This window comes from Chionomys nivalis, chromosome 3 (genome assembly GCF_950005125.1).
Source record: "Chionomys nivalis chromosome 3, mChiNiv1.1, whole genome shotgun sequence".
In the NCBI taxonomy this organism is placed as follows: domain Eukaryota; kingdom Metazoa; phylum Chordata; class Mammalia; order Rodentia; family Cricetidae; genus Chionomys; species Chionomys nivalis.
Genome location: NC_080088.1, coordinates 80030020 through 80052655, shown reverse-complemented (window position 1 = coordinate 80052655; position 22636 = coordinate 80030020). Strand labels below are relative to the sequence as shown.

Genomic DNA, 22636 nt, shown 5'->3' with positions numbered 1-22636 from the left:
CAAACCTGACAACCCGAGATCAGTCGTCCTCTGACCTCCACCAAGGCATGGTGTGCGCGCGTGTGCACACACATACACACACACACACACACAATCATACACAAGCAATAACAACTAAATAATATTTTTTTCTAAATAATATTTTTAAAGTGAGAAAATAAACCAGTCCCACTGAGTCATTTATATACATGAATATTCTGTATTCGGACCAGAACTATGACCATCCAGTGGTTACCATTTAAGTTACGAGTGAGAAAGAGGGATTTCCAAAGGACCCAGAGGGTTGGACCCCTTGCTCCCTGAACCAGAACACAGAGCTCATTCAGTAATTGAGCACTTGTCTAGATTTTAGGTGGTAGGACTACAGAGTATGTCTGCAACCAAACAAAGAAACATACACGGCAGCTGTGGTCACACAGGGACATTGTCTCAGTTTGCATATCCAGCCCCTCCCTGAAGGTAAAGCCTCGACTCCTACCCCTGCCTCTCTCACTCTGGTCCCTGGAATTATCCGCAGACGTCACCTCCTGAGCGGTACCTGATGCAGGAGGGGCTGGGCAGGAGGGAAGTACCTCCTCTGGGGTCTCTAGAGTCTGCTTCTCTTGGCCCAGATGTGGCAATGGAGGGCAAGGGCCAAGGGGCCAAGGGACTTATTACCCAAGGCAGGATGGGCCCCTTCCAGAGGTCTACAAGAAGGAGCTGTGGGACAGGAGCTCATGGCCAGACCTGATTTGTGTCCCGCTGAGTCCACTGCCACAGTAAGTGACAGCTCTGATGTGGGGTACCTAGGGCCACTGAATGTCCATTCCTGTGTCCCACAGGTACCAAAGGATATTGTGGTCTGGCTCTCTCCAGCATGGGAAGGGTCTGATCTAAGGTGGGGCTCTTGGTTGTCTCTTGCAGTACTTACAAGATGAAAAACCTCTCGCTTCTCCTCCTCTTCCTCCTCTTCCCAGTCCCGGGGTTGCTGGACTCCAGCAGGTCACTGTGTTCGATGGATAAAGCCATTGACAAGAAGATCAAGCAAAGCTTCAGCTCCCTATGTGAGGAGCCCCCCACCCAACCTTGCTGAGGGCCTCACAGGCTTAACTCATCCCCGTGGGTCTCATCACAGACCCACCCAGCTGCAAGGCTAACGTTAGCCTCAAACTTGCAGGTTCCAACCCAACCCCACCCTGCCTTACCTTGAACCACGGCTCCAACCCACAACCTAACTTCTTCCCACCATCACCACCAAACCTCCCCTCACCCCCAAAAGGCTTCAATTTGCAGTTTAAGGAGTCTTCCAGCCCCTGTTCCTCTTGTCTCAGTCTCCTGAGTGTTTAGAGTACAGGTGTGAGCCACCATTCTATCCTCTCTGGGGACAAAATATTTTACTATACACAAGTGTGCTGTACATGTGTGTGTATGTGTATATATGTGGTGCACATGTGTGAAGGTGCATGTGTGCGCATCAGCATGTGGATGCCTGAAGCTGATGTAGAGCCATCATCACTGATTTTTCTCTACTTTGTTGAGGCGGAGTCCCTCAGTTGAACCCAGGGCTTGTGGGCTTGGGAGAGTCTAGGCAGCTTGTTCTGGGGACCCCATGTCTGTTTTTCTCCTGGACACTGGGTTTATAGGTGGCCCCACACATGCCTGCCTGGCTTTTAGGTGGGTTCAGGGAATCTGAGCTCTGGTCCTCGCACTTGTGAGTCAAACTCTTTACCCACTGAGCCATCTCCCCACTCTGCTGGGAAGGGTTTGACTTCTTTGCTAGTGACAAACCCAGAGGTCTCCCCGTGCAAGGATGCAGTTGGGACAGCCTCGTTTTACCACCCCTTCTGCCCTCCTTTCTGCAGGGTCAGAAGCAGTAATCAGCGGTGGCATCCGATGCCGGACAGTCTCTTCCAGAGGGGACTTGGCCTCCTGCCCAGAAGGTAAGTGCAAACTGTTGCTCAGACTTTCTGGACGTCCCCTGAGACTCCTCTGCTTCCTCGTCTCGGTCCTTGATATCTACTTCCTTAGGACTCTGTCCCACCCTCCAGTCTTCTTGCTCCCAGCCCAGCTCCAGGTCTCCATTAGCCCCCCATCCAGTCATTTTACCCTCTACTTCCTGGGCAACAGCCTCCAGCCTCCTCAGCCCATCTCCCCCGCTCACTCCTGCAGTTTCCCAGCTTCTCAGGGGCTTCTCTCCTTGCAGGCTTAGCAGTCACCAGCTGCTCCTGTGGCTCTGCCTGTGGCTCGTGGGATGTTCGCGAGGGAACAACGTGTCACTGCCAGTGTGCAGGCATAGATTGGACAGCAGCCCGTTGCTGTGCCCTGGGGGTTGGTGCCTGAGGTCTTGAGAGTTGAGCTGGTCTGCCATGTGCTGGTGCAGAGGGATGGGGCTGGCGAAAGGGCAGGGGGCAAGTCCAAGATGAGGGGCTGGAAACAGAGGATGGGGTGATGGTGATGTTGCTGCTGATGGTGATGATAAAGGTGAATGGTGAAGTGGACACGAGCCTCGTGTGGTTTCTTTAGTGGAGAAGGAGGTGTGCGGGAAGTGTTGTACCACATGGAAGCTTTTTCTCTCTATCCCCTTTTCTGTTTCTTTTTTTTCTTTTCCTTCCTCCTATCCCACCTTTTCAGCAGGGTCTCATGTAATCCAGGCTAGCCTTAAACAATACTCGCCATCACAGATGAGACTGGACCTTGGCAGGACGGGGGATCCACAATTTTCAAGTCCATTTTTCATCTCTCTGGATGCAGTGTCAAAAACTGACTTAGAATCAGAGGCATCCAGGGCACCTACCCTGTCCCTCCCCACCCCAGGAATCCTAGAATAGAAAAGCCCAGGGCAGAGGATAATTTTTTCCTTGTATCTTGAGCTCAGAATAAAGCACGGCCTGCGGGTGCTAGTGAGTGTCTATTGAATGAGGGGCAGTCAGATGACTCAGTGGGGAGTGTGCTTGCTGCCAAGGCTGGTGATCTGAGATAGATTCCTGGAACCTACGTGGTGGAAGGAGAGCGCTGACTCCTGCAAGTTGTCCTCTCACCTCCACGTGCACTGAGGTACCTGTGCACCATGTGCACACACACAATAGACAATAAATAAATGCAATAAAATGTTTGTCGACTTAATAACTCTATGATGGTTAATCTTGATTGTCAACTTGACAGGATGGAGGGTTACCTAGAAGACACACATCCGGGCATGCCTGTGAGGAGGTTGGTAAATTGGGTTAATTGATGGGGAAAACCCTGAATGAAGGTGGTACCATTTCACTGTTGAACATCCTGATTGCATAGAGAGGAGAAAGTGGGAGCTGGGGAGAGTTCAGAGGTTAAGAGCACTTGCTGCTACCTCAGAGGACCCCAGTCAGTTTCCCAGCACCTGTGATGGGCAGCTAACAAGCACCTCTGATTCATGTGCCCAGACACGTTCATTCACCCCCCCACACACAAACAGACACACATTCACACACACCAAAACCAAACCAAAACAAAAACAAAGAACAAAAAATTCATAAACCCCAAATCCATGAAAACACAAAATTGAAAAGAATAATGTATAAGCAAAAGGCCCATAAGATAAAAAATATAAAACAAAAAGCCTTCAAAAACACCACTGAGTTCTTCCTGTGCTTGGTGCCTTCCCCTAAGTATGGTTCATAAGCCCGCGAGACTCCATTTGAGAAAAACAAATTTCCCTTTGCAAGCAGTTGTCAGGTGAAGATGGCTTCTTGGTCAGGAGTAGGAGGCCATGTGCACTCCCCCCTCTCTGTTTTGGGATGCCATCTGACTTGACCTGCACACAGGTTCATATGCACAGGAGTCCTATTGGTCCGGAAGACACTGTTCCCTTGGTGTCGTCCATTCCCTCTGGTTCTTACAGTCTTTTCTCTCCTCTCCTGCATAGCTCCCTGAGTCCTGAGGGGGAAGGATTTGATGAACACAATGTAGTGTTATTTCATGTGTATTTTAATAAATAAAGCTTGCCTGAAGATCAGAAAGTAAAACAGCCACCCTGGTCAGATTTACAGACCACGCAGTGGTGATCACACATCTTTATTCCCAGTGGTCACGCTAGTTTGTCACAGAAACCAGGCGGTAGTGGTGCACGCCTTTAATCCCAGCACCAGAGAGGAATATAAGACTGGAGTTTTATGGCTGTTTTGCTTTTCTGACCTTCAGGTTGAACCCCAATATTTGTCTCTGGGTTTTTATTAATCCTGCTACAATTTAGGACCGAGTGTTCCCAATTTTCTTACTCTGCACACTGTCCAGTTTGGGGTCTCTTTGTTAGCTCCCATCTACTACAAGAAGAAGCTTCTCTGATATCGGCTGAGCAAGATACTGATTGCTGGGTATTGCAGAATGTTGTTTGGAGACATTTTTTTTTGCTATGTTCCTTTAGCATAACAATAGTATTTGGTTTTCCCCTAGACCCATGGCCAATCCAATCTCGGGTTCTTGGCTACTGTGGCAATGTCATACAAGGGTACCATCTCATGGAGTGGCCCTCAAATCCAGCCAGAGAGTGCTTGGTTACTCAAACAATGCTTGTGACACTATTGCATCAGCGTTTCTTTCAGGAAAGTCACTGTTGTGGGCCACAGGGCTTGTAGCTACCTTAGAGATTACCCCTCTCCTTTGGTAGTAAGCAGAGTACCTTCCAGTACCATGAATACTAGTCAGTAGGGGTGAAGATTCTAGGTAGACACCATTTCTACTTCTCCATGTTCAATGAGTTATGTAAGTGCTGTCTTCAACAAATAGGGCCTTACTATCAGTTTATACTAAGAGTTGGGACTCCATCTGCCTTGGAGGCATACAGGTTCATATGTCCATGAGTAGCTGGAGTTGTATGGGGGTTTACACTGGGGCCCTTTTGGCCAACAGTTCAAGAACATACAATCCATTCCTGGCACTGGAAGGTTCACTTGGTGGGGAAAGATGTCTAGTCTAATTGGGGCATTGTTGCCCTGTAATTTTGTGACTTCATTACATTTCTTTGATTCACACACACATACATACACACACACACACACACACACACATATGGAAACATCAACAGGAATAGGTTTGTGTATTCCCCTCAAATAGCATTTATTGTTAGTTGCTCCTCCCTGTATTCCCTCCCTTACCCCCTCTTCCCTCCGCCTTTCCATTTAATCCTCCCACTCCCATCTTCCCTTAACTACTTATTCTATTTATCCTTTCTTGAAGATTGTCCCCATGCCCAGTCTCTTACCCTGTACCTAACCTCTGTGGTTTTGCAGATTGTAGTATATATATTGAAGGCTTAAAAGCTAACATCTGCACATAGGAGAATACATATTGTATCTGTCTTTTGTGGGCAGGGTTATATCTCATTCAGGATGATGTTTTTCTAGCTCCCTCTATTTACTTGCAAATTTCATGATTTCACTTTTTTTTTTTAAATGATTTTTCAAGACAATGTTTCTCTGTGTAACCCTTGCTGTTCTGGAATTCTCTCTGTACACCAGGCTGGCCTCAGACTCACAGAGATCTGCCTGCCTCTGCCTCCCAAGTGCTGAGATTAAAGGCGTGCGCCACCACTACCTGGCATAATTTCCTTTCTTTTCTCCACCCTTGGTACCAGCCATCCACCTATTCAGTAGGCCCAAAGGTGGTGTCTTTTGTTTTGTTTTGTTTTGGTTTTTGGTTTTTGAAGACAGGGTTTCTCTGTAGCTTTGGAGCCTGTCCTGGAACTACCTCTTGTAGACCAGGCTGGCCTCGAACTCACAGAGATCCTCCTGCCTCTGCCTCCTGAATGCTGGGATTAAAGGCGTGTGCCACCATCACCTGACTATCTAATTTCTTTAGATAGCTGAATAATATTCCATGGTGTGAATGTACCAGATATTGGTTATTCATTGGTTGATGGACATCTAGTCTCTAGTGGTCCTTTGGTTACATTATCAAGTGTGGTATAGCTGGTTCCTTTGGTAGATCTAGTCCCAGTTTCCCAAGGAACTGCCACACTTATTAATTGTTGATCTTAGTGCCTGTGTTATCAATGTTCTGTTCAGAAAGCCTTTTCCTGGCTCATGAGTTTAAAGCTATTCCCACTTTCATTTTCTATCAGATTCAGTATATCCGGCCTTATGTTGAGGTTCTCGATCCATTTGTAGTTCAGTTTTATTCTGGATGATGAATATGGATCTATTTGCATTCTACTTCATGCAACCATCCAGTCTGACCAGCACTACTTGTTGAAGGTGCTATTTTTTTCCCAGTGTGTATTTTTCACTTCTTTGTCAAAGATCAGGTGTCCATAAACATGAGGATTTATGTCTGGGTCTTCAATTCATTTCTTTTTTTTAAATTTTTTAAAAAATATTTATTTATTTATTTATTATGTATACAATATTCTGTTTGTGTGTCTGCCTGCAGGCCAGAAGAGGGCGCTAGACCTCATTACAGATGGTTGTGAGCCACCATGTGGTTGCTGGGAATTGAACTCAGGACCTTTGGAAGAGCAGGCAATGCTCTTAACCACTGAGCCATTTCTCCAGCCCCTTCAATTCATTTCTATTGAGCAACAATAGAAATTGGTTTTTGTGTCAATATCATCCTGTTTTTATTACTATAGCTCTGTAGAACAATTTGAGGCCAATGATGGTGATATCTCCAGCAGTTCTTTAAATAAATAAAGTCTTAAAATTTTTAAGCATCACTTAGACGATAGACACTCAAAATATGCAAATATTCATGCATATTCATGTGGATATGTCATAGTTACAAAAGTATGCAAATAAGCGTGTGGCATACGAACATGAGCTGTGACTGAAGGCATTTGGAGGTTTGAATGTGCATGTATGCTCATGCATGTGTGTGAACCAGGTAGGGGAACAGATAGTTGGAGTGAGTGCCTTTTCTCCTTCTGGTGTGTCCATGTTGGGGGAGAATACCTTGAGGACGCCACCAGGGCAATTGTTACAGACCTGGGTCTGCCCTCAGTTTAGATGTAGGTGTGGTGTCAAAGTGGTTTTCTCTTCTTGCCTCACATCCGTTTTGCTCCCATGGTGCAATCGGTTAACATGTGATACTTGTATGAAAAGTAGAACTTGAATGGGGCAGGGTTGAGCTATGGAGTGGGGCTGGAGAAGGAAGGTGTTTTGGGGAGAGAGAACTCAGCCATTGTTTTAAAAGTCAGATTTTAAAAGATACAGCTTTTCTTGTGGAAACAGAAAGCATAGAAGAAAAGCTGGTCATGTGGGGCACAACTGTAATCCCAGCGGAGGAGGTGGAAAGAGGGAGCCTTAGGACTTGTTGCCCAGCTAGCCTTGCATACTTGGTGAGCTCCAGGCTACTGAGAGATGCTGCCTTAAACACAAGGTGCCCTTGCCTGAGGATCAAAAACTGGGGTCGTCCTCTGCCCGCCCCTACAAAAGTCAGGGAGATGCAGTCAGGCCCATTCCATCTGTCTGTTCTATGTGTGTGTCTTCCACCCAGACCCTCTGGCTTCCTCAAAATCTCTCTTCTGTCCTAACATCTAGGATCCCCTCTTGGCCACCCATGAGACTTCTGTCAGTCTAAAGGAGTCATTTAGAGTGTGGAGGAAACTGGAGATGCTTCTGAGCAGGAGATCTGGTGTGGATCCCTGAAAGGAGGAGATGAAGCCTTCTTCCCTCCCCTCCACCCTCAGATTTCCTCATCCGTCTTGACGCCTTCCGGTAGGTGGGGATATGTGGACACTTGGGAGGTCCAGGGCCCAAGGCTGTGGTAATCTATTTCAACCAACCAAGCAGAATGCAGGCATCAGCCTCCCAGGACAAGACCCGGAGGAAGCCTGGCTATAATGAAGGTCAGGACACTTGGGATGGGAAGGGGAAATGAGGAAGCCTGAGGTAAGAGCGGTCAGGACAGAGGATCTCCTTTCTTCGAGGGGCTCACAACATCTGCACTGCTTAATCACAAGGCTGATTTTGGTCCTTCATGCCTGCGTTAGTATAATCCCCTAGACTGAGGTCCCCCACCAACGCCCCAAATATCTGGATGAGTCTCAGCATCCCCTCTCATCAAACCATACACAGGTACTCACCATCCTGACTATGAGAATATAACCTTGGCCTTCAGAAACAAGGAAGAGCTCAAACTCAATAAATCAGCACCCAAGAAACAAGGTGAGCAGACACCTGCTTGCCCACCCCCACCCTAACCTTAAGGAGTATGTGGAGGGGTGAGTGCTGGAGAGTGTGGGGTTGGTGGCATTAAAGATGGCGATGCAGTTGTGGTTGTGGCTCAGCTGGAGACAACTTGCCCAGCATGCACAATGCCGTGGGTTCAATTCCCAGTTCTGTATAAACTGGGTGTGGGAGCACACCTAGTATTCTAATATTTTGGGGGGCAAAGCATAAATTAAAGGTCATCGTAGTTGAGTTGGAAGCTTGCCTGGGATACGGGGAACCTTAACCAACTAACTAGCTAGCTAGCTAGCTAGCTAGCTAACTAACTAGATTGTGGGACTGGGGAGCTGGATAACTCAGTGGTTAAAAGTGATGCTACACAAGGATGAGGGCCAGAGTTCAGATTCCAGCACCCACAGAATAAACCAAGTGTCCTGTGCTGCCTGTAACCCCAGCGCCGAGGGGTGGAGACAAGAGGGTCGTGCTAATCCCCAGCCTTGCTGAATAAACAAGAGAGTCTCTGCCTCAAAGAAATAGGCAGAGAGTGACAGAGGAGGATACCCAGTGCCCCCTGCCACACACACACACACACACACACACACACACACACTACTGTTACGTACTCTGGTGGGGGTAGCTTTGTAGCTGAGACAATGGAAGTGGGGTTTCTAATGATTCAGGCAGTGCTGTGCTTTTAGTCTTTGGGTGACAGAATTTGTTGAGAGGAATGTGAGGGTCACAATGTAAGGAATACAAGGTAGTAGTACTGATGCTCACTGAGTGGGGATGTTCTTGGTGGTCTTCGGTGCTGATGATAGATGCTACAGACAGTAATAATGGCCTGGCTGGTGGGGCTGGACTCTGCAAGTCACGTGCCCTGTGTTTTCGTCCCAGCCCAGGTCAAGCCATCACCGGACACACCTCAGATCCCCCCCTGGTTTCACAGAACCATCATGATCTTATATGTCCTCCTCGCTCTCATCTTTTTATTTTGCATCATCCTGTCGGCCTTGGTCCTGGTCAAAAGCAAGTGATCTTGGGAGCTGGGAGAGGGGCGGGATTGTGGAATTTCCTCTGCTACCTCTCACTTCCCCAACTCCATTTCCAAGAAGGCTAAAAAGAGGATGGGGGTCTTAAAAGCTTTTCTATCCTTTCCTAAACAGATTCTGAAATGTCCAGGGAGCTGTGGAGCTTGAGAGCGGAGCTTCTGAATGGTGAGTGAGAGGAGCAGAGGAGGCCCACAGTGGTGCTGGTGGGACAGGAGAGGGGCGGCCATCTGAGCATCTCAAACTCTGTGTCCTTAGTTTCAAGCCTGGTGCAGCAGTGCCAGGATCAGCAAGACAATCATTGGAAAGCTGTCCAGACGGGCATCCGGGAGGCCAAGAGTCACATTGCTACAGTCTCGAGCAAAGTGCAGAGTGGAAATGACAAGCTAAAGACAGTGCCAGCAGGTATTCCTTCAGAGGCCTGCTCTCTTTGGGCGGATTTGTTTGGGCGCTTGGAACACTGGTGGGGCTGTGAAGGTGACACAGCCAGTAAGGTACAACATGAGGACCTGAGTTTATATCTCCAGGGCTCACATAAGAACTGGGCATGGTGGCACAGCTCTGTAACCCCAGCAGTTGGGCAAGGGTGGTGGTGGTAGAGATAGGCAGATATATGTGGCTTACTGGTCAACCAGTCTAGCCAAATCCCCAGGTTCAATGAGAGACCATGTTTTCAAAAATAAGGTAGATAGTCGTAAAGGAAAACAGCTAGTTGGTGCCAGCTTCTGACTTCTTCACATATTTGCATACACAAGTGCAAATACTGTGAACATATACACATGCACAAATCACACACCATTTCATTACCGCGAATCAATATCTGAATCTGCTTCATTCAGACTGAAAACTGCTAATGATATTAGGGCTTTATTTGTAGCCCTACCCCAGGTTTGCCTGTGTCTTCTCCTCCCACCAGATATAACTGACATCAAGAAAACCCTTCAGGCACTAGAGAAGAAAGCACTTGCTCGTAAGCCAGGGCTAGGGAGGTACGTTGGGGTGGAGTTCCAGACCTAGTGCTCGTCTGCCTGACCTCAGCTTTCTCCTCTCTGACAGCGCCCACTTCTAAGTAAATAAGAGGACATTACAGCCATACCTGGAAGGACTTGGGATTGCACCTGCTAGTGAAGATGGCAAATGGGGGTACCCGGCTTGAGTGTGAGTCTGCCATTCATCCTCGTAGAGAAAATTATCTGTCTGGAGAATGACTGTTGAAGAGTGTGCACGTAAGGGGACATTTTGTGGCATGTGGCATTTCCATGCATCCAAGGAGAAGGTATTACGGTGGAAAGAGAACATGGAAGTCACAGCATGTGTTACTCTTTATGGGCCTCATAGGTGTATGGCCTGACGTATATGAGAACAGGCATGCCCTGTTAGATAGCTGTTCCTGTGAAGCCCTCAAAGTGTGTCATTGTGAGTGTGGGTGTAGATGATATGTGGGATATGCCTCCCCATTAGCTTGAGTGTGTATGTGTGCATGTGACTATTTTGTGTGTGTCACCGCAGTGGTGAGCAATGTACACTCTGGGGATGTACTGTGTTGTGTGTCATTCCTAGTGTGCTTGGCTGTGTCACCTTGTGGGTTCAGAGCATGTACACAAATGTGCCCATTAATTTTTGTGCTTGTATTTTATGACTCATGACGATAAATGCCAAGAGGAATGATAATGGCTCTCGTGCTGTTATTGGGTTGTCTGTGGGACAGAAGTTCAGGACTGGTGGTGAGACTAGATTTAGGGCTTGGATTTGGGGATGGGACAGAACACTCATTGCTGTAAGCCAGGCGTGATGCAGCTGAACTGTAAGTCCATCACTTGGGGGGGGGGGAGGTTGATGTAGGAGGATCATGAGTCCAAGGCCAGCTCTGGCTATAAAAGACGAGTTTGGGTGGGTAGTGAGCTGGCTCAGAATGTAAAAGGTACTTGGCATCGTCTTGCCCGAGTTCCATCCATGGGCTCCACATAGTGGGGCAAGAGAGCCACTTCTGACCCGCACATGCATATCATAGCACATGCACACACAAATTCTAAAATAAAAATAAAATTTAAAAATACCCACAGGAATCTACATCCTACCACAGAGACACTTGCTCATCCATGCAATGGATGATGTAATAGAGCTTATTGCTGCTCTGTTCACAATAGCCAGGAAATGGAAACAGCATAGACGTCCATCAACTGATGGCCATGAAGATGTGGTGCACATATATGCGATGGAATTTATTCAGCACAAAAAGAAAAATTAAATCTGCAGGAAGATGGATGGAACTGGAAATCACTGTGTTAAGTGAAATCAGCCAGACTGAGAAAGACAAAGACTATATGCTGCCTCTTATATGTGGAGTCTAACTTCATACACACATACGCACACATGTATATATATGTATACACACAACATATATATATATATATATATACACACACACACATACATATATGTTGAAAGAAAGTGGAAAGGGTACTGGGGAGGTAGGGTCCTAGTGGTATTGGGGGCCAGGAACATGGAAGAGCGGAGATTTAAGGGAAGAGTCAACCAAACTAGATACGTATGAAAATGTCAGTAAGTAGCTAATTCAAAATAGAAAAATGCTCAGGGTAGATTTCAGATAGGCTGCTGAGTCGGGTAGCCATGCGCGCCCCCTTGCGGCTGCTCTCCCTCACAGCCTGGGTGTGCATTTGTCCGCCCCTCCCCGTACTTGAGCCCGCATAGTACCCTTTTAATGATTCAAAGAGCTTGCAAACAGCCCGGTGCAGTTTCGGTGAGACCCCAGCTCTTCCTGCATCGGTCTCGTCCTTTCTTTGTGGATCTCAGCTGCATCTCCCACTCTATCTGCTTTGGATTGTTCTTGGGGCGGAGTGCGGTGGGGGAGTTGCCGGGGAGGTCTTGAGGCACAGTCCTGGAGCAGCTCAGCTCAGCCTCTCAGAGCGTACAGGTAGAGGGGTCTGCATAATCCCCTTCCCGGCTGGCGTGCAGTACCGCCCAACCCCATCCCTGGTGCATGCATAGTGGGGTAGGGCTCTTGACTTCTACCCCATTCCACAAGAGTGTCTGTCGTTGCTTTATCGGGAGAAGCACCCGAGGCCCCACTTCGCCTCCGAGATCCTTTTCTGGAACCTTGCGCTACCCAACGCCGGCTTCTTGATCTGCTGTGGCGATAGTCTTCTCCAGGGCCCTTGTCTCCTCTCCAAAGGGTTAATGCAATGGGGTGGGTCAGGACCACCCGTTGGGAGGCGGCTTCAGTTTCAGATGATGCAATTCTCCTTCCTCAGTACAGTTTGGACTAATTAGGTTTAGCTGAGTCTATAAGCACCACTCTTCGCCCTTTTTCTTTTCTTTTAGGATGATGGCCCCTGTCTGAATACGGTTTTAAGCTCTGTAACGATTTGGCTTGGGCTTCTTTAGTCTTTTTTCTGAAGCTCCAGTCCCCATCACGTGTGATTAACCTCCATGACTGTTTATTGTCTTCGTTCTCCTCTGGGCACCTTGCTTGCCTTCCCCTCACCTACAGTTTGCTCGCCCTGGGCTTTTCATTTTAAAGTCGGATAAATTGCCCTAACGATTCCATTTGGGCGATTCCGCCTGAGTGTGTTGATTTCTTTTTGTTCCGGCGCTAGGAAGACTTCATAGACTTTCATCACAGCATAGCATAGAATTTGGGGGTGACATAAATCTGTGTTCCCTGGGCCACAGCCATTGATAATTTACCTCCAGAATAAACTATCTCTTATCACTATTGAAGTGAGAGTTGTGTGTTTGCATTGATAGGGCAGAGGCAGGAGGATTGCTGCAAGTTCAGAACCATCCTGGGATATATATAGCCAGACTTAAAAAATGTAATTATGGTTATTTTGGGGGGTTATTCGATACTGGTGGTTGGATATGGTTATAGATAGGGGCAGATGCAAAATACTTGTCAAATACAATGGCAGAAACATTAACTAGGCAGGCAACAAAGTGGAGAAATCTCTGCTACAGGTCTCAGATATTATCTCCTGGACTCCAGTGTTCCTCTAGTAGACACATTCCAAAAGGTCAGACAGTGAGAACCAAGCAGACATTGTAATTAGGTTCTGGACCTGCAACATTCCAGCCTCTTCACCACCGCCGAATCTCTCATCAGTGGTTCAGTCTTGCAGAACGGTCCATATAAGGTCCAATTCCTTCGTTCACAGCCTCCAGTGTGTGGCAGTTATAGGCACGCAGCACTTTGAAAAGAAGGTGAAACAGGTCCCTTGCAGTGCTGAGGCAGCATGGGCAGCCCATTTACATTGGGTTTCATTGTCTGAGTTGATGAGGATCACTGACCAGGTCTATTCCTCAAGGAACAGATTCCATCAAGTTATGAACTCAGATCGCTGGATACAGAGTCCAGGGTGTTAACTATTACATCACGGGAGCTGGTGTATTCAGCACCATACTCAGTTATATTTACTATTTTTGTTGCTTTGTTTTTTATTTGTTTGTTTTCAGACCAGTAGAAATGTTCACTGATAGAAATTGGGCAAATGAAAAAAAATATTAATATTCATTTACTTCCAAGATTGACCTGTGAGGCCAAGGATGATCTTGAACTCCTGATGCTCCTGCTTCTACCTCCCAGATGCTGGAGGCATTTTCTCATATTGACAAAAACCCACCAGGACAATATGGGAGGTATTATACTAATTAATATTAGTATATTAATGACATTCCAATGATATTGGAATGACAGTATTGGGGCTGTCAGTCCAAGGACTCAAATGGTGGAAGAAGAGAATTGGCTCACAAAAGTTGTCCTCTGACCTCTACTCATGCTATGGCACACACACATGCACACAAAATTAATAAAAATGTAATAAATCTATTAAAAATTAAAAATTAGATTGGTTTATTTTATGCTATGGGTGCTTTGACTGCATATATGACTGCATGCATCTGCACCACATGCATGCCTCATGCTTGTGGAGGTCAGAAGAGAGCATTGAATCCCTGGAATGGTTTTGAACCACTAGGTGGGTGCTGGTGTTTTGAACCGTGGTCCTCTGCAAGAGTAACTAGTACTCTCTGAAGGGACACTAGCCCACTTGAGCATGTGGCTCAGGCAGGTCTTATCCTTCTCCCTGTCCCCTCTGCCTTGCTACAAACCATTAGATTACATTCCTGAGCTATCCACCAAGGTCTGTTCCCTTATTTGGCCACTTCCTCTGTCTGAGGCTGACTACCAAAGTCCAGAAATCAGAAGCCCCCTTGGCTCACCAAATTAAAACTGAACACCTCATCCTAACAGGGAATTTTCCCCTTTACATATATATATACCATTTGCCTGTGTGCCGTGTCTGTCTCTCTTCTATGCAGAGGCTGTCAGTCCTTTGTCCCTCTGAGACAAATACCCTTCCCCCTTTCCCTCGTCCCCTTCTCCCTCATCCTCTATCTCTTTTATCACGGCATCCTAGCCCATTCTAACACAGTCTTCCCCTTTCTTAAGAATGACACCCACAAGGCCATTGGCTGCTGCTCTCCTGCCTGTCAGAAAGCAGCCACTTTAACTTTTCTTCCCCGCTTGAAGGATCTCTGTGGTATGCTTTGTGCTTAATTGGGGTCTGGAAAAGAGCCCCCTTCACTCTTAGCAACTGAGCCATTTCTCTAGTTCTCAAAACAAAGCAAAACATTTAAAAAATAGTATTTTGGGTCAGGGGATTGAAGGGCTTTAGCAGGCCCAAGCGCGGCAGACACAGGCCTGAGCTTGACAAACATGGCTCCGGCAGGTTTTGCCCTTTCCCCTTCCCTCACCCTTGCTAAACCATTAGATTACACCCCTGAATTCAGCCCTCAATGTCTATTCTCTTATTGGCCACTGACTCATTCCTGAGGCTGATCACCAAGGTCCAGCTATCAAAACATCAAGGTCCAGCAACCAAAATTATTATTTTGACAAACCAAATTAAGTACCCAATCAGAATTCACCAACACACCCTGCCTCATTCAAACACAAACCTCCCCTTTTCTCTCTTGAAACTAACGCTTGCAAAGCCATTTGCTGCTGTTTTTCCTTAAGATTCAGTTGCCTGGTCTTTCACCTTACTTAATAAAGGATCTCTTTGTGTTTGATTTGTGCTTGGAAATTGGTGTTTGGATGTGGTCTGTATCTAATCCGGGGTCCTAGGGGAGCACCCAGCAGTACAAGGGTCCCTCCAGGAATAATCCACTCTTTAGAGCCCTCGCTACATTGCCAGAACTCACGTGAAAGGTCACATATGTTGGTGCACAGCTGTTATCCCCGTGCCGAGGAGACAGAGCCAGGGGGATCCATGGGGCTCATGGTCAGCCACCCTGGCTGAATTGGGGAACTCTAAGTCCCAGCCAGAGACCCTGTTTCAAAAAGGAAACCAAAGCCAGCTGTGATGCTGCATGCCCTTAATCCCAGCAATCAGGAGGCAGAGGCAAACTGAGCTCTGTGTTTGATGCCAGCCTGGTCTAAACACCCAAGGTTGACCTCTGGCCTCCACAGGCACAGGGCCTCCTCCTCTTCCTTCTCCTCCTCTTCCCATTTGAGACAGGATCTCATTATGTAGCTAGCCTTGACTGGTCTGAAACTCCCTGTGTAGATCAGGCTGCCCTCAACTCATAGAGATCTACCTGCCTCTGCCTATTGAATTTTGATATTTATTAAGGGTGTGTGCTCCCCATGCCAGGTTACATGCATATTTCTGCACGCATGAGCACGCACACACACAAGCACACCGCACACACAATATTAAAATGAGCTTAGAGTTGAGGATGCCGCTTATCAGCAGAACACCTGCTCAGCACATGTGTGGCCCTGAGTTCCACACTTAGCACAGAAAAACCAAACAATTCAGTTTACTGTTTTTTTTTTTAATTTTTAAAAATATTTATTTATTTATTTTGCATACAATATTCTGTCTGTGTGTCTGCAGGCCAGAAGAGGGCACCAGATCTCATTACAGATGGTTGTGAGCCACCATGTGGTTGCCGGGAATTGAACTCAGGACCTTTGGAGGAGCAGGCAATGCTCTTAACCACTGAGCCATTTCTCCAGCCCCTCAGGTTACTGTTTTATACCATTCGTGGCTGCTAGGATGTTTTAACTAAAGACATGGTACCAGTGCATGGCTCGGCTGGAAAGACTTGCCTAGCATGTGTGGGGCCCTAGGTTTCACTTTCAGCCCTGTAAAATAAATTATTCATCATGCAGCTGTTATATGCCTGTTGGAGATATGAATGAAAAAATGACCACGTTCTTTCTGCCTTTTGCATTTCCTCTTATCAAGGTAAGCTAAATTCAGGAAGATCTGGGCACATATGTCATCCCAGTGTCCAGGGAGCCAAGGCATCTTGATTTTGTGGCCAGCATGGGCTACATAGCAAGGCTCTTTCAAACAACCAACAACCAACCAATGAACAGCACAAAAACGATTAAGGGGTTGGGGAGGAGTCTCCGTGGGTAAAGTACAAGCAAGAAGACTTGAGTTTGATTCCCAGTTCCCTAGAAAGGAAGGAAGGAAGGAAGGAAGGAAGGAAGGAAGGAAGGAAGGAAGGAAGGAAGGAAGGAGGAAGGAAGGAAGGAAGAAATAAAGAGGCGAAGATGGGTGTGTTGGTGCACACCTATGACCCCAGAACATCTGCCAGTGATGTATTTGTGGGGCAGATAGAAGGATTTCCTGAGATGCTGCCAGCTAGCAGAAATGGTTACCCCAAGTTCAGTAAAATAGACCCTGTCTTAAAAATAAGTCTCAGAAGCTGGGCGGTGGTGGCGCACGCCTTTAATTCCAGCACTCGGGAGGCAGAAGCGGGCAGATCTCTGTGAGTTCGAGGCTAGCCTGGTCTACAAGAGGTAGTTCCAGGACAGGCTCCAAAGCTACAGAGAAACCCTGTCTCGGAAAAAAAAAGTCCCAGAGCAATAGAGGTATCCACTCAGTGTCAACCTCTGGCCTCTCCTCACAGGAATGTGGGCACACTGGACACAGACACACAGAGGAAATATAAAGGTGGTCAGAGGGCTCCGCAGGTAAAACCGCCTGCTGCTCAGGATGATGGCCTGGGTTTGATCCTGATGGAAGGGGAGAATCCATTTCTGCAAGTTGTCCTATCACTTTCTCTCCTGACCCATAGAAATACACAACAAATAAATACATGTAATGCAACGACTGTTACTAAAGCACTGGGGCCACACCTTTGGTGGAAGATGGAAAAACATCCCCCGATTAAGTCCTTCATCCATAGTGTCCTCATCATCCTTCTTACGTCTGGGTAAACCGTGAGAAAATGCATCACACCTATACCTCACGGGTGTTCATAAGAAAACATGTGCCCCAGGGCATGCCTGTGCTCCTGCTCAAAGGCCAACCTGGCTCTCCTAGTCCAGAGCAGGCTGGAGTTCTGGGCCGCTGGCCTGGGAAGGACGTGCGCGCCCCCTAGTGCCCTTCTTGGTCACCGCATCACCTCGCCCTCCGTGAGCTTAGTTTGGCCCATACGCGCCTGCGCACTCGGGCTTTTTTTTTTTCTTTTTTTTTCTTTTTACGACGCCGTCAAGAAGTTCCGCTGAACCTACGGCTGCCCAGTTCCGGTTCAAATCTTTCCCGGCCTAACACTCTACTCCTGCACTCAAGGGGCTCGTCTTTTCTCTGTGCGTCCCGAGCAGCGTTCCCGGGTCAGTCTATTTTGGGTTTTGGGAGGTAATGCGGGTTTTGGGGTCCCGGCCCTTGAAAAGCTCAGCGGAACAGCCTTGTGGCGTGCTCTGCACTGTCTGCTCCCCAGCTGGGTGGCAGGATGATCCATCCTGATCTCCCAGGACCGGGTCCCTTGGATGTGCTTTGTAGGGGCGGGCTGTCGGCTCCGATGCATCCCCCAGAAGTGACGAAGGTTTCAGCCGGAGACGTCGGGGTCCAGCTCCGCGGGGGAGCCTCCATTCACTGCTGGGGCCCCCTGCTGAAGGCACGGGAGGCCCCGAGGCTCCCAGTGCCTCCCCCTGGCTCCTCCACTAGTTTCTCCACCATCGGTGCATCCTTCTAGAGAATTTGTGCGATTCGACTTCCCAATAGGAAATCTATAGTTAAGGGTCAACGTGGAGACACAGACACCTTCGGTGCCGCCCCCCCCCCCCCCCCGCCCCGGATATAGGGTTGGGGATTTTCTACACACTCTCCTGGCTTGGCCTTGACTCACCCTCTTTCTGTCAGTCACTTGCTTTCCTGGAGGGGTTGAGCAGGAAGGTCTCCAGGGTAGTCTGGGCTGGAGCATCCCCAGCTAGGGAAAACATAATTGACCGTCCTGTGTCTCCTCACCGTTCCTCAACCGTCCGCTTTAAAGGCAGGGTGTATTAGAGCCTTTCTCGTTGTTGCTGTGGTCAGATCTCTGACAGAGCGACTAAAAGAAGGACAGGTCTCTTTCTGTGACCATCCCAAGACATGGCAGGGGCCCGGGGCAGCTGGTCGCCTTCCACCCACGGGCAGAAAGCAGAGAGATGAGTGACGCGCTCAGGTGACTTTATCTTTTTTATTCAGCCCTAGGGGGCGATGTCCACATTCAGAGTGGATCTTCCCTGAGTTAAACTTACCTGGAAACCCACAGGTGTGTTTTCATGGTGATTCTAAATCTAGGTAGTGAAGGAGAACCATCATGCAGGGTCTCACTGTGGCCTAGGTAGCCCTGGAACTCACTCGGGCTGACCCCTTTCAGCCATCATACTGCCTCCTGCCCTAAGTGCTGGGGTTACAGGTGTGCGCCTCTGCACCCAGTGTCGTGTCACCTCTACGCCACCTTCAGTTTCAGCCATTCTCCTGCCATGTGCTAGCTTCCTGAAAGTTACGCTTTTATTCAGTGCGTGTTTGTAAGCGTGCATGGGGGTAAGAGGACAGCTTTTGAGAGTGAGTTCTCACCTACTATGTGAGTCTGGGGGCTAAACCTGGGTTATCAGGCAAGTGTCTTTACTCCTGAGCCATCTTGTCGGTTCCGGTGATAGTTCTTTAGGAAGACTATCTGTTTGAAGTTTGTTTTGTGTATATGGGTGTTCTGTCTGCACACACACACACACGCCTACACATGCCTGGTGCCTTCAGCAGCAGAATAGCTTCTGTAACTAGTTACAGAAGGTCCACATGATTCACCATGTGGGTGCTGGAATTCAAACCCAGCCCTTCTACAGCAAATATTCTTAACTGCTCACCCCCCCCCCCCCCGTTTTGAGACAGGGTCTCATATAGCCCAGGTTGGTCTCAAGCTCCATATGTAGCAGATGATGACCTCTGACACCTGATCCTCCTGCCTCTGCCACCACCTCCTGAATCCTGGGATTGCAGAAGTGTGTCACTGTACCTGGCTTTATACAGTGCTAGGTATTGGACCTAGGATTTCATGCATACTAGGCGAGCTCTGAACCAGCTGAGCTGTGTCCCCAGCTGCAAGTGCTTTTCATGAATAAGAAACCTCTTGGGTCTCCAGCTTTCGGGTCATTCCCGTTGTTCCCGTTAATCCTCTTTAAAGATTTCTTTTTAATTTTTAATTTTTCATTATGTATATGCGTGTGTGTCTGAGTGTGGGTTTGTGCATGTGAGCTCAGTGCCAGCCAGAGGCCAGAGGCACCGATTCTCCCTGGAGCTAGGGTTACAGGTGGTTGTGAGCCGCCTGAAGTGGGTGCTGGGAACTGAACTCTGAACTCAAGTGCTTACAAAAGCAGGACGTGCTCGGAAGTGCCGAGTCATTTCTGCATCTTCTCTACTTCTCATCTGTCTTCTTTTCCCCACTGGCTGGCAAGATTATAGAGCTCTCCTCTACTGTTTATGCTTTGCTTGTTAAAGCTTATATGGGGTGCGGTTTACCATAAGTTTGAATGTCAGGTTTCCTTCTTATCTGTTTGGCACCGTAGTGCCCAATGCTGGTGCAACTGGGTTGTGTGGGCATCCTAGAGCCTCTCCAGGTTCTCCCTCTGGCGCTTGGTGCCAGGCCTCATCCATCTATCACCCTGACTTTTGGTCTCCCTGCAGGGCGGCAGTATGGAAGCGCGTTTCACGCGCGGGAAATCGGCGCTGCTGGAGCGCGCACTGGTGCGGCCACGCACCGAGGTGAGCCTGAGCGCCTTTGCCCTTCTCTTCTCCGAGCTGGTGCAGCACTGCCAGAGCCGCGTCTTCTCTGTGGCCGAGCTTCAGGCACGCCTGGCTGCCCTAGGCCGCCAGGTGGGCGCCCGAGTCCTGGATGCCCTGGTAGCCCGGGAAAAGGGTGCCCGGCGTGAGACCAAAGTGCTGGGTGCGCTGTTGTTCGTCAAGGGCGCAGTGTGGAAGGCACTCTTTGGCAAGGAGGCCGACAAGCTGGAGCAGGCCAATGACGACGCTCGCACTTTCTACATCATTGAGAGGGAGCCGCTCATTAACACCTACATCTCGGTGCCGAAGGAGAACAGCACACTCAACTGTGCCAGCTTCACGGCAGGCATCGTGGAGGCTGTGCTCACACACAGTGGCTTCCCTGCCAAGGTTACAGCGCACTGGCACAAGGGGACCACACTCATGATCAAGTTTGAAGAGGCCGTTATTGCCCGAGATCGGGCCCTGGAGGGACGCTGACCCCACAGGAGATAAAGGATGAGCAGATCCCGTTCCTAAGCTTGTGTTGTGTCTTGTGTAGGGGCGCCAGATCTGCCCACACCCTAATCCGGGTCCTGAGTCTCAGGCTGAGGGAGTCCAGAGGCAAGTGGGTCAGACATAGGTAGAGAGTGATAAGTTGACAGTGGACTGACCTAGCTTCTGACTTTAAGATGAGGTTGGAGGGTTGGGTATACTGGGGAGATGGGGCACCTGTGGAATTATCTTTGGGGCCTCTAGGCTGGAGAGATGGGGACAGGGATATGAGGTTAAGAGGGACCAGGTCCTGGCAAACTGCCAATGCTATCTCCCAGTTGGTCGAGTGCCTTGGGTTTGATTCCTTATGCCACATAAATTGGGCATAGTGGTGCAGATTGTCTCATCCCAGCACTAGGAAAGTAGAGGGAGAAGGATCAGAAGTTCAAGACCATCCTCCGCTACTTAGCAAGTTTGAGACCAGCTTTTGGCAGCACAGGACTCTTTCTTAAACAAGTTTCAGGCAGGGGGACTTTCCCCTTGAAACTCACTTTTCCTTAATCTACGTTTGCTCTTAAGAAAAAGTAGATGATAAAGGAGAGGGCATGGCCGTATGACTAAAATATATATGGAGAGTGACTGTTCTCCCTTTAGACCTTTGCTGCTTCAAAGTGGCCTGTGGACTGTCAGCATCAGCACCAGTATCAGCATCAACACCAGCACCAATAGCATCAGTATCTTTGTCCCACTTGCAGAATCCCTGGTCCATCCTAGACTTACTGGACCAACATTTGTATTCTAGCCCCATTGCCAGAGGTATCCCTGGGTCGCTTATTTTAAGAAGCAGAGCTTCAGAGCATTAGAGTCACATAGAGGAGTTTCTAAAACTCAGGTGGTCGGACCCTGCCCTTTCAGTCAGATTCTGCAGTTTTGGGGTGTGCCTAAGAACTTGTTTCTGGTACATTCTGGAGAGCTGCTGGGTGCCCCAGGGATCCCACTGAGAACAATGACACACTGGCCTCTTGAAAGGGGAAGAGCCAGAATCATCTGAGAATTTAAAGGCTTTAAAGGTTTTATATATATTTGGGTTTTTTTGAGATAGGGTTTCTCTGTGTAATAGTCCTGGCTGTCTTGGAACTCTTTGTAGACCAAGCTGGCCTTGAACTCAGAGATCCACCTACCTCTGCCTCCCAAGTACTGGGATTAAAGGCGTGCACCACTACTACCTGGTTTAAGGTTAAATATTTTTAATTTTTTTTTCTGAGACAGGTTGCTGTTAGCCTAGGCTGGCTTTGAGCTTGCTGTGTGTTCCAGGATGACCATGAATTCCAACCCTTTTGACTCTGAGGTTGGGTGTTTATCTTAGTGCCTCATTACATTATTACTATTTTAGGCAGTCTCAACTATGTTGTCCTGGCTGGCCTGGAACTCACTATGTAGACCAGGCTGGCCTCAAACTCAGAGATCTGCCTACCTCCCTAGTGCTGAGATTAAAAGTTGTGCACCACCATCCCCGGCTATTTTTTTTTTTTTAAAGACTTTTTATTTGTGTGTGTTTGTATGTAGGTTTGTGAGCATGAATGCAGGTGACTGGAGGCCAGAAGGGGGCATCGGGTCCCTAGAGCTGTTGCAGGTGGTTGTGAGTCATCTGATGTGAGTGTCGCAGTCTGAACTCCAGTCCTTAGGAAGAGCGGTGTGTCTGGAACCGCCGAGGCATGTCTCTAGCCCTCCACCTTGTTTTTAAAATTATATTTATTTTGTGTGTGCCTGTAGAGTCAGAGATGTGAGATGCCTTCCTCTGTTGACTCCACCTTAAACTTCTTAAAATACGTGTGTGTGTGTATGTGTGTGGGGCTGCACACGCCACAGGGTACTGTGGAGGGCAGCTTTCAGGGCATGTTTCTTTCCTTCCGCTACA

General features: G+C 48.2%; 3 protein-coding genes across 3 annotated transcripts; all 3 read left to right on the top strand.

The window, feature by feature from the left end:
• Positions 1-659: 659 nt before the first annotated feature.
• On the top strand, positions 660-3045 carry Retn (resistin). Its single transcript, XM_057764870.1, has 4 exons — positions 660-758; positions 904-1043; positions 1842-1919; positions 2183-3045. The coding sequence occupies exons 2-4, from the start codon at positions 914-916 to the stop codon at positions 2317-2319; spliced, it is 345 nt and encodes a 114-aa protein (XP_057620853.1). The 5' UTR covers positions 660-758; positions 904-913; the 3' UTR covers positions 2320-3045.
• A 4695-nt stretch (positions 3046-7740) lies between these two features.
• Positions 7741-10903, top strand: Mcemp1 (mast cell expressed membrane protein 1). Its single transcript, XM_057764871.1, has 7 exons — positions 7741-7795; positions 8025-8114; positions 9012-9143; positions 9281-9331; positions 9422-9568; positions 10080-10133; positions 10220-10903. Exons 1-7 carry the CDS (start codon positions 7741-7743, stop codon positions 10234-10236), a joined length of 546 nt encoding a protein of 181 aa, XP_057620854.1. The 3' UTR covers positions 10237-10903.
• Positions 10904-17694: 6791 nt separating this feature from the next.
• Positions 17695-22222, top strand: Trappc5 (trafficking protein particle complex subunit 5). The gene is made up of 2 exons (XM_057764828.1): positions 17695-17816; positions 20149-22222. Exon 2 carries the CDS (start codon positions 20158-20160, stop codon positions 20722-20724), a length of 567 nt encoding a protein of 188 aa, XP_057620811.1. The 5' UTR covers positions 17695-17816; positions 20149-20157; the 3' UTR covers positions 20725-22222.
• The last annotated feature ends 414 nt before the right edge of the window (positions 22223-22636 follow it).

Bases quoted from the DNA above. Each gene is read 5' to 3' on its own strand.
- Retn (XM_057764870.1), top strand. From the start codon at position 914: ATGAAAAACCTCTCGCTTCTCCTCCTCTTCCTCCTCTTCCCAGTCCCG. The intron at 1,044-1,841 runs GTGAGGAGCCCC...TCCTTTCTGCAG, and splicing joins GCAAAGCTTCAGCTCCCTAT to GGTCAGAAGCAGTAATCAGC. The intron at 1,920-2,182 runs GTAAGTGCAAAC...CTCTCCTTGCAG, and splicing joins CTTGGCCTCCTGCCCAGAAG to GCTTAGCAGTCACCAGCTGC.
- Mcemp1 (XM_057764871.1), top strand. From the start codon at position 7,741: ATGCAGGCATCAGCCTCCCAGGACAAGACCCGGAGGAAGCCTGGCTAT. The intron at 9,144-9,280 runs GCAAGTGATCTT...TTTCCTAAACAG, and splicing joins GGCCTTGGTCCTGGTCAAAA to ATTCTGAAATGTCCAGGGAG. The intron at 9,569-10,079 runs GTATTCCTTCAG...TCCTCCCACCAG, and splicing joins GCTAAAGACAGTGCCAGCAG to ATATAACTGACATCAAGAAA.
- Trappc5 (XM_057764828.1), top strand. From the start codon at position 20,158: ATGGAAGCGCGTTTCACGCGCGGGAAATCGGCGCTGCTGGAGCGCGCA.